The 11563-nt window shown below is 39.7% G+C and overlaps 1 protein-coding gene across 1 annotated transcript in view; it reads right to left on the bottom strand.

Moving 5' to 3' along the window:
* Window positions 1-595: 595 nt before the first annotated feature.
* Window positions 596-11563, bottom strand: part of LOC146306689 (protein phosphatase 1H-like) — a 31873-nt gene continuing 20905 nt past the window's right edge. Inside the window, exons 7-10 of the mRNA XM_084711241.1 lie at window positions 8489-8552; window positions 7411-7518; window positions 3065-3216; window positions 596-2682 (exon numbers count right to left, since the gene is read on the bottom strand). Of these exons, the coding sequence (XP_084567367.1) occupies window positions 2535-2682; window positions 3065-3216; window positions 7411-7518; window positions 8489-8552 (472 nt within the window). The 3' untranslated portion in view covers window positions 596-2534. The remainder of the gene's footprint in view (window positions 2683-3064; window positions 3217-7410; window positions 7519-8488; window positions 8553-11563) is intronic.

Here is an 11563-nt window from a genome sequence, read left to right as displayed (position 1 = left end):
AGACAAACGTGATCTGTATCAAGCATCTAAAGCTTACGAAACATGCAAAACATGTTAAAGCAAAAGAAAGCTGTCAGTTTTTCTTTTTCTCTGTGAAACTTTTGTTCACCACAACTTTGATTGTATTTCATTTTTTTTAAATTATGATTAGGAATTTAATTCAATTCTCCCTGCTGCAGGGAATATTTGCCTCTTCATCGTTTCATATATCATGGCTTCTTGATTAATGGATCAGCCAAAAGTGCGAGTACACCGATGTTCAAGTCATCAAATCCAATGTTTTAGTGTTTATGTTTCAATTGAAAGACTCAGTTTCAACAAATCCCCAGTTTCTGTGTGTATATTCGTACATTTGCTTTTTTGGTGAGAGTTAAATGAGAACACTGACACTACTCTCATGTCTGTACATTAAGCTAGCAAGAGACTGTTAGCTGAACTTAACTCAGGCTAGAAGCAAGAAACAGTTAACCTGGCTCTGTCCAAAGGTAAAAGAATCATATAATAATATGTAATATACCATTTGTTTAATCCATACAAGAACCAGAGATACATTAACTTAAGTTAATAGGAGGTTTTTAGAGAAAGGTTTTTTTTTTTAGCTAGCTCCCCTTGCTTCCAGTCTTTAGCTAAGATAAGCTAAGCTAAGGCTTTCCTGGTGGTAGCACAGATATGAGAGTGGTTTTGATCTGATCATCTAACTCTCAGCAAAAAAAACTCCAACATGAATAACTGCATGTCCTGAAGGTTTCACGTACTAAAACATGTTATTAGGAGCCATGGTTGTGGCTGAGGTCCAGGGCGAGAACATGTTAACTCTACCAAGTATGTCTAGTGTATATATCTATATGCTATATATATAGAAATCAAGTATACAAAACGTCGCAATGTGATTGGTTCTTCACATTCTGTGTTTCCTGTGACAACTGCAGAATATTCAATAATAGTGAAAAAAACAAAACAAATAAATCATGGTTTGGGTTAAAACAACTTGGTTTTAAACAAACCGTGGTCTTTAAACTACTTCCAATCTTTGCTTACTGGTGCTTACATGCTCACTTACGTAAATTAACTCGCCATTACGGAATTATTATACATATTTTAACCTAAACCATGATCCTAAATTTAACCAAGCAGCAGTTCTGCCTAAACCTAATCAAAGCACGTTGACTACGTAAGCAGAAAAATGGCAACACAGATGCAAAGAGTGCACCATTGAACAGGCTCGGCTCTTAGCACGTTCTCAGTACCGTGTTCTCAGCAACAGACTCAGAGCGCTACGTGAAATATCCAGCCAAGTTAAAGCACTACAACGATGACTACTAATCACTAAATGCAACTAAACACAAACTCCCTCATTACAAACAGATTATTTAATTGATTGATTTTTGGGGGGAATTTGATGTTAACTGATTTTTAGTTACATTTTTAAGTTTTAAAACTCAAAATCAGATTAAATGACTTGTAACAGTAAACATTTTTATTCTATGTAGACGTTAAATGAGAACTTTTCTTATCAAACTTTGTTCGTAAACCACATCACGCTATGTCCCTGCTCCTGATCCATACAGACTCATGAGTTCTCACGAAACATTAAAACTGCCTGATCTGCCTTGATACTGTGATGTGGTTAACTTTAGGACCTTGTCTTTTTCCTTCTTCATCCACGTCGGTCAGTTGTGCGCTTTCTCAGAAACATGAAAACCGATTGCATGTGAAACAGAGATTACCCCCCAGGTTCCACGTGACAAAACATTTCAAGGTTTCGGGAACCTTACCAGCCAAAATCTCATCGCTGCAGTCAGTCAGTCATCTGAACAGCAAAATCTGGAAGCAGTTCTTCAGCAAGTGAACCCTTCAAAGCCACACTGTGGCAAAACGGAAAACGCAGCTGACCTGTCAGCTCGGTCCATGGTCACGAGACGAAGGAGGTATTTTTCCCTTTTTTTTTTTTTTTTTACAAACAAGCTGACTGTACATTACAGGAGAAAAGGAGAGGACTAAAGGAGAAGAGGAGGAGCCAAGTATTGTACAGCACTGCAAGAGAGGTAAGAAGGACAGAAAGAAAGAAAAATAGAAGAAAGACAGAAAGAAAGAAAGAAAGAGGTATTCTCTTCACTTTGGAAGAGCATCGCCTTTTTCAGCTTTCACATCTCTGCAGAAGTTCAGGGGCATCCAGTGGAACTGCAGCCAAGATTTTTCCTTCATCAACCTTTATCGCCAAATTATTTCTTGACAGTTTTGATTCATGACATATGTGACCAAGTTAAAGTTTTTCTGACTTTCGAGGCTTTAAAATGTAAACAAAGTTCCCCTGAGCAGCCAGATTTGGTGACTGACCTATTCTGAACTCATATAGAGATGTGAAACACCAATTAAATATCCAAATATTAGTATATCCTTGGTCGAAAGAAGGTAAGAAATGTGCAAACAGCACCGAGGGAACTGAAAGGGAATTCTCAGTCCAGGACTAATCAATCCTGTTTGTTTAAGAGCCTACACGCCCTTTAGGTCCTTGAATATTCTTGAGCATCTTCTCAGGGCTGACGGTTGCCGTACATCAGCGGTATGATGAAGACTGAGATGTCGTCTCCGGAGCCCAGACGCTCGTTGGTGATCCTCCAGCCTCGGTCTCTCAGCACGCCACGCGCCCGCATCACCAGGTCTTGTGCTGCCATTGTATACCTGGAAACGATATTAAAGCTTTACAAGATGTTACCATATTGGACTTCTCTGCACTGGTGAGACAAAACTTTCTGACTTTATTTGCAAAAAGTGTGAAAATTATAAGGAACTGGTACGTGGCCAAGGCTATAATTTATCTGCGAAAGGGAGACAATGCCTGTTCAATAAAATATGCAACACAGAAGCACAATTTATGGCAGAACAGTTGAACATTCAGGTCCAATAATGGAGACTTGACATTTATTGGGAAACTGGAGACAGCACATAGCATATCTAAGTACAGGAAAGAGCAAAAAGGGGCGGGATTTAAGAAGGGTCAATTAAAGCAACAAGCCTGTAATCAAAGAGAAAGAAAAAGGGGAGGAAAAAAACAGCAGCAGACCTGTGTAGGTCATCAGGGTCACAGTTGGCGAGGAATGAGGTGACAGCTTCGGCTACTTCCTGGTTTGAGAGGACGTCCCAGAGGCCGTCAGTTCCCATTACCAGAACATCGTCAGCCCCGTGCTCATACTGTGTCAGATTATACACTCTAACCTGCAAGCCGAAACACAAAACATGAAGGTTAAATCACATTTTCTGTCTCTCTGCCCTGCTCTCTGTCTGTGAGAGCTGCAGAGAGAGATATACACACATACCAAACACAGGCAGGATTGCTTCAGCTGCATTCAGACAAAATTATGTGGAGGTGTGGGCATGTTTATTCATGCTTTAGAACGTAACCAATCTGTAATTCACTGTTGTCTCGCTCCCTGTCTCCTGTTCGTTGAGCCAAGGAGGAATTGAATTTTGAATGATGCATATAGAAACAATCCTGCAGATTTTACCTTTAAAGCGCTCCTTGTCACTTGACATTCTGATGCTTCAGATCTTCAAAAACCGAAGATTACTTTTTTACTCACTTATCTATCTTTTTGTTGTGTCTTCAGGTATTACTTTACTGCTGTATTCATCACTAAAATTCAGGACATTTTTTAACATTCTTGTCTTTTATTACTGAAAAACAAGAGTCTAAAAGTCGTTGCTTAGGCTCAGTGGTGCTTTGAGCTAAATGTTAAATCCTGCATGCTAGCATGTTCAGAGTACCGGCATGCAGAGGTATTATGTTTACCATGCTTACCATCTCTGTTTAGCATGTAAGTATGCTAACATGCCAACAGGCACAAGTGCTTATTAGCACAAAGTGCAGGTGAATCTTGTGGGAATGTCATTAGTTTTGCAGGTATTTAGTTGAGAAAATTATCGGGAAAAAAGACCTTGAGGCATTAAAAGAAAAGTTACATGATCAAAGTCAACATTAATGACATTTTATATTTAAATGGTCAAAAGTCAATGCTGTTTTATACAGGGAGGATGTGCACTCTACTGTGTGCACTCCTCTAGTTTGATCATATTACTTGTGTGCTCAAAGTGCCAACAACTCATTGTCATTCAGATTCTGCTTTTACTTTTGATTTAAGGTGATATATATGTCTAACTATTTTTAGTTTAACAACAAGCTGATGACAGCTAGACTGGTAACATCATATACTGTCAGCTCGTCAACTCAGACACCAGAACAATGACAACAGAACTCAGAATGATAAAGTCCTACGAAAGTGAAAGGTTTCCTTCAGTGGCTCTAAAGATCAAGTGCACTCAGCTAAAGTAGCTCAAGTTTCTCAGCCATAATGAAATCCATACTGACACGGCACAGTGCATGGCACAGCTTAATGAATTCAGTGCAGTTTTCATTCACTGAGAGCATCTTGAGAAACCACTTGAGACACTTTGGAGAGAGGTGAAAGTTGTGTTTGTGAGCGGAAGACGGGAGGCACAGAGTGCGGAGAGGAGTCGAGTCTTCCATGTGAACCTGGCATGAACCCGGGTATTAATGAATTAAAGATCAAGCGGAGAGCTGTGGGAGGAAAAATGCAAAACTATATAAGACAAACTACATCAGAAGATGAAAGCGCTTTGAAACCAGTGCCAGACAGTCAGACAGGTGAGCGCGAGTTCTCCTGCAGCAGAGGACCTCGCTCCGACAGAGATGCAGGAAAATTCAACCTCCAGTGACTGTACCGCCGATATGACAGCGGTAAGTCATGTGACAGACTTGTCCTTTCATGTGGGACATTATTCATGAGACAAAACGAGGTAAGCGGACAGCGCTGGCAAGAGGAATGAAGGGAGGAATGAAAAGAAACATCTGCAACGTATAAACTGGGTCGTTAAGAAGTTTGTTTGTTGGATTGTAATTGTACAGGCTACAGGCAAACAACCCCAGTCTGAGGGTCAATGGGTTTACGGAGATCGACGCAGACATGTGAGCCCACAATTCCTCGTGTTTGGAAATCCTAGCATGACAAAATGACACACAGGCCAACCGCAGACGTAAGCAGATATCTACTGTATTTCTTCATGAGCTCTTGATTGGTATGAGCACCAGAGAGACGACAAGGTCATCATGTTCTGATTAGGTTACAGAGACTGGAATCACATTTGCTGCCAAAATCTATAACCTGATGGGATTAAAGGACGTTAAAAAGTACGTGCAATAAAACAAGGGCGCTCATTAGTGCACATCCGTTCTGTTTAAAAAGCATTACAGCTTGGCAAATCTTCAATGACTCACATATCTTCAATGTTAGACTCAAAGTAATAAACACACAAGTTCTGCAGCTAGGGGTCTCTGTCACATAAAAACAATATTCAAGTATTATAGTATGAAAGATTTATTCATGTTGTGTTTAGTCCACTGTTCAGTGATGTTCACGGACTTCCTTCCCCTGATATGTCTGATATATCCAGTTTTTTCCTGGAAGTTCTAGTAAATAGCAGGAAATGCACTGTACCTCAAATAAATTATGTATTTCTCTGTGTTTGAACATTGCTGGAAACATTTTGGATAATGTAAGTACACAACTCAACAAAATATGTTGCATCTTTCTAGACATTTTAATGTAGAAATGTTATATATTATAGCTTTATACCATCTTCACATCTGTACAATAAATTTGCAGCTGATTAACTTAGTTCTAGATTACTGAGGCTTTGAGGTTGGTGGATTTTATGAACTTTTGACAGAGCCAGACTAGCTGTTTCTGGTCTTTATGCTAAGCTAAGATAGCCGGCCGCTAGCTCCAGCTACGCATTTGCAGTACAGACTTATTCCTTTAATCACAATCTTAAATTAAACAGCATTCCATGTTAACATGTCAACAAAGTCAACTTAAAGGTGCTCTAAGAGGTTTTCTAGTTAAAAAAACAAAAAAAACAAAAACAATATTATGTTTACTTTCGGTGTTACCAAAATTCACTGTGTATTTCTGAAGTCTAAAAAACGAGCTACCTCTTTGATAAAGCATTGGCAAAGTTGAGCTTTTGATTGTTCTGTAACCTGGATTGTTTACATCCATGATCACTAGTTACTATCGTACTGTCTTGCACACACAGATGTATGCATGTCCACGAGACAAATTAAACGGGGACCCACTTGTACAAAAATGCTCCACAGCGCTACTAATTGCCTACACCGCCAAAGGATACCTTTAAACTCTCATTGAAATCACATTTCGTTATCCCTTTTCATAATTAAAAATAATGTCATCATGTTTTTTCAAGTGTAATTGTAATAGTTTTTTTTTTTTAATATAAAAGGAAGAAGTCTTTGGGGAAATCAGAAATGCTCCTTTTTGTCTCAGCCAGCTGGAAGGGCGTGTCAGTGTTTGATTGAGCGGCTGTGTTACACCACAGGGAATGAAACACAAAATAAGTAGCCTGTACGTCATATGCAGACAGTGTGTTGTTAGCGCTACTGAAGAGTATGTGCTACTCCGACATCTAACGTGAAATCTGCAGGTACGTTTTTGTGCTGTTTAATGTGATGCATCTTAGCAGCTAATTAGCCATCTAGCCTACAAATTCATGTGGTAACGCACTTCTCCCCAGTGGCCGTTCGTTAAACAAGCTAAGGTGCAGGATGAGATGTGTGGTCATGTTTGGAAGTTAGATAAGAAGGAGACTTTAGCAGGATGTGGGTTGTTGTTCAGAGTCTGTGTAGCAGGCTGCTGTCTGGCTCTGTGTGACCCAATTAGGTCAGTTTTTATATATTTAAACTTAATATAACTTTTTTTTAACTTCAGTGTTTGTTGAATATTTTATTAATTAAGTCTTCATTTATTTCCAAAACAAAATTACATCAGCCATTTCCCATGCAGTAAGGAAAAAGAATATACTTAGCAATTAATAACATAGATCTAGACATATTACTGTTACTATGCATTTTAGTATGAACAACTACATTTTTAATTAGTGAACCACAGGATACCTGAAAAAACGTGAACCTCTGGGTTGACTAATTCTTTAAGATTCAGATATTTTCAGAGGAGAACAAAGGACAAGTCATTTCCAGAGCAGATATGTACCGTATGCTGCAGCAGATAAACAGAAAACGCTTTTTAAATTCAGCTGGACTTTGAGATTACTTTTAAAGGAGCAATATGTAAGATCTTAGCATTCAAAAATGAGCACTGCAGTCTATATAGTGAGTTGGAGCCACAGACAGTATATTAAATAGGGTTGAATCCCTATTTAATACGATCCTGAGGCAGGTTGAAACACTGAACCACACATTATAACAGGACAATGACAAGCAATGATTTATTACAGGATATTTATTACGGATTTCTCCTTTAAAGTAATCAGTGACTGACTGTGTGTACGCAGACTGTTTGGAGCATTGGCTCTTACCTCAGGACAGCAGGACAAGAACGGTTTGATGTAGATGTTGGAGTCATGAACCTTGAGGTCATGGTCACCGAGCCCACGCGTCACACCGATGGTGGCCAACACCCGCGCCTGCAAAACACAGACCGGTTTAGTTTGGGTTTCTTGCACATTTTTTACACTGTAACAATGGCTCCATATTGACTGACGGTGACCACAATGGCTATTTCACCCTGTTACCTCCCAGTCAGAAGAGAGCGGGCAGTGGAAATGGTAATTGATCACAGTAGCTGAAATACAGCTTCGTATTTGCATAAAGCAAATGAGTATCACAATATGTGACACTGTTCAAAGGTCTATGCTGTATTTTTCTATCTTTCTATACTTTAATTATCAAATTCTCTCAGTATTCATCCACTCTTTCATCCCTGCATGGAAACTCTTCATTCTGTCTGTTCTTTGGATCCAGCAGCTCTACATCAGACAACAACGGCTCTGCGATGCTGTTTTCCTCTCTGACTGAGGCTCTTGTTGCGCCTCTTTTTGCATCAAACCGAACTGATTGAAAAATACGAAACAGCACACGACACGACGGAGAATTCAAGGCGTTTTGTGCGATTTATTTGCTGGAATGTTTTCAGTTTTCGGTCTCTTCTTCTCATCTCTCCCCTGCCGTCCCGGTGGGGATTAACTTCACTTCTCAGAGAGACGACTGTCATCTCCCGAGTGGTGTGTGTCTGTCTGAATGTCCGTGTGTGTGTTAGATGTAGCTACTGGAGTGAAACAGATGGACCGTCTGCTCTCTCTTCTAGTGAGGGTGTACATTCACACACACACGCACACACACACACACACACACACACACACACACACACACACACACACACACACACACACACACACACACGCATGCACAGTGTGTTACTCGTACATCACAGACCAAGTGCTCGCCCACTCTCTTGGTGGCTGGCAGGCATGTATTGTGTGTGTGTGCGTGTGTGTGAGACTGACAGTGTTAGAGCGAGTGATTTTCTCTGTGGTTCTGAATTCTAGAGAAGATGTACATGGCTTGGAGTCCACACACACACACACACACTCCTACCTTTTTCCCTTCCCCGTATATTAGAGGAAACTTGAGATCTTCATCCTCAATGGTCTTGTAAGCCCTGTGTTTGAGAAAAGAACAGAAAAGCAGAGCAAGACAGTGAATGAATCTTCTTTCTCACCGTCTGACATGTACATTCACACATGAATAATAGACACACACTTTGAAAAAGACATGTGGAGTGAGACGAGTAAAAAAAGGAGATCTCTCTTAATTACACTATATCTCTATACCACTATACCACCTATACATGTGGACACTGTTTGCACTGTTTTATACATTTTATACTTTGTTGTTGCACCCAGATCTCACACACTTTATTAGTACTGTGACTACCTTTATTCTTTTTTATTGTATTGCCTATCTATTCCTTATTTATTATTTATTTTCTATTCCTTATATATTTCTGCTGCTGTGAGATTGAAATTTCCCCCACAGGGATAAATATTGAGCTACCTACCTATATACAGTACATCTTATATGCTTTCCATCTGTTATGTTGCACATTTGGCTTCACATCAGATTCACAGTCAGTATGTTCTACAAGCTTTCCCTCTGGTGTATCATTACCCATCCTGGTTTAACGTAACCAACAGCGGCTGCCACCAGTGTTTGAGCAAGGCACTAACAACTGTGGGACTGATGCTTTGTAGCTGAGACTGTATCATGATCATTCTCTGAAATCTCATTAAAGCTGCAAAAGTCAATATTTTTATATTAGCAATGGATCAAATAACTGTGTGATATGAAAGGAGGTGGTATTGGAGTATTAACACCTGACTTTGCAGTTGCACTTGTTTTGGTTTTAAAGCCTGCGACTTCCTGTTTTGATATAGTCTGACCGCTCTCATCCACTCTATTTCCAGCAGCTTTCTGGAGTCTTGCAGACGGCACTCTTGGAAAGTATCGCTTCGACTAAAGTTAGCGACTAGCTGGTGGACATAGTGGATATTTACCTCAGCGCGGTGCAGACCAAAACTGAGCTACAAAGAGGGTGAATATTGACTGACGTTCATCAGGTGAACAGAAACACAACTCCAAATGAATACTAATGTCGCTCTGTGTCTGCAACATGTGTAAAGAAGTATTAACATGTTAGTCAACTTTATAAAGTGACAGCATGCCAATGTTGTGTTAACAGGATACTCTGTTGCCTACAGGTGGTCAAAATGTCTCCTGTAGGTGTTTTAATTTTTGAAGAATTTTCCTTGTGCTGCTGGAGAAATTTTTATTGGACGTTCATAAAACTTGGGGACTTGGCGGAGTAAATTTTTATAGAGAATGGTCAAAATTAAAGAAGCTGTATGGGACAAGCTCCAAAAAATTCACTTCCCATAATTCAACTTGAATGGATCTCTTTGTTGGACCCCATTATTATGACTATTTCTTTCAGACATACTGTACATTAGACATTATAAAAGTGAGTCTCTCTTTAATGCTAAAGGTTAAGGTTTAAAGTCTAGTGTTTGTCAGTTTGTGTCTGTTTGGCATTAAGTATTTTGTTCCATTTGTTCTCACTCTTGTTCAAGCCTTCTTGTTAATAAATACATAGGTGGGAAACAAAGCCACCGTCATCTCTTTTTGTAGGTTTTGATTCTGTGTCTCATTGCAAGCGTGTCTCTCTTGAGTGCAATAACAAGTGTATTTGCTGCTGAAAAATTTAGGGAGTGAAAGCAAGCAGGCAAACACAAGTGAGAACAAAAAATGAGTTCAGAAGTGCACAAATGGAAGGAGAATATCTGAAAACATACTTAGAAAAGGAGCTTTGATGTGAGACTGAAAGACTCCGTGCTGACGCTGATGTTCTTAAACTACATAGATTAGACTTGGCGTCATCCGTCAGTGGAGAATATCAACTTCAAACGGCTTCATATCTGACCAGGGTTCGCCCCGTCTGTCAGTCCGTGTCTCTCTCTGCCCATTTTTCCGTCTCAAAACTGAGACGTGTACTTTTCCCGACCCAAACGCAGCACTCACTCACTCTCTGCCTGGCTGTTTTCTCTTGTGCCTTTGTGCTGCAGACGAACACTTCATCCATCAGTCATCCTATTATCCCTGCTTGTCAAACTTAAAGGGATAGTTCGGATTATTACTCAACTATCACCTACGCTGTATCATCTACAATAGATGGCAGTCGGCACACCCCCAGCTTGGAGAGGCAGAGAGAGTACCAGCACGGGAGCTAAGCGATGTACTGCTGTGGAATGAGTCAACAGCAAAAGGTATTTTAGCCACTTGAAAAAAATCAATATCAATTTAAGTGTACACTCTATTTAGAAGATTTTTAGCACTTTACTTTGTCATCAGACAGCCTTTTCAGACAGGAAACCATTGTTATATAAGCTGAATATCACTCTCTCCAAACCAACCAGACTCCATTGGCAAAATCAATGATTTTACCTTGCAGAATATGGGAGCTGCTGGTCTACCACGGCCTTGACTGTGAGCTTGTTTATTATATTGTGTGACTTTGAGGAATCTGAATTAACCTTTTCAAACACCAAAGTAACACAATAACACAAAAAAAAACTAACAGATCGAGGCAGCGGTAGTTGAGCAACACCTGTATTCTGCAAAGTAAAATGACTGATTTAGCATATAGAGTTTGGTTGGTTTGGAGAAAGTGATATTTGGGTAATATCACAGCAGTTTCATGTCAGAAAAAGCTGTCTGATGGCAAAGTAAAGCCCCTCTCTGCTTCTCCAAACTGTGGTGTGCTGACTGCCATTCACTATAGTTACTGCACTGACTATTGATAAATACCTCATACAACCCCACATTAAGTAATCTGAATTATCCCTTTAACACCTCTGATAAAGACACACACTGCACTAATTTATCTTCCCACTGTTTTACACAGATATTGGATCAGACTGATGCCATAAACTGCCTATCCCAGCTTTAAAAGGTGATCATATGACAGTGCTGTTTAAAGCTTCCACTGCCCCACGGTGGCAGAAAAATGAACAAATCAATGTAAATTTCTTAACTGTGTAGAGCTGCAACCACTGATTATTTTCATAGTTGATTAATCAGTCAGGTATCTTCTTGATTAACAGTTCTTTGGTCATA

Source organism: Lutjanus erythropterus, chromosome 22 (genome assembly GCF_056507025.1).
Source record: "Lutjanus erythropterus isolate fLutEry1 chromosome 22, fLutEry1.hap2, whole genome shotgun sequence".
Taxonomy (NCBI): domain Eukaryota; kingdom Metazoa; phylum Chordata; class Actinopteri; order Lutjaniformes; family Lutjanidae; genus Lutjanus; species Lutjanus erythropterus.
The sequence above is the reverse complement of the archived record's forward strand: the minus strand, read 5'-3'. Positions and strand labels throughout refer to the sequence as shown.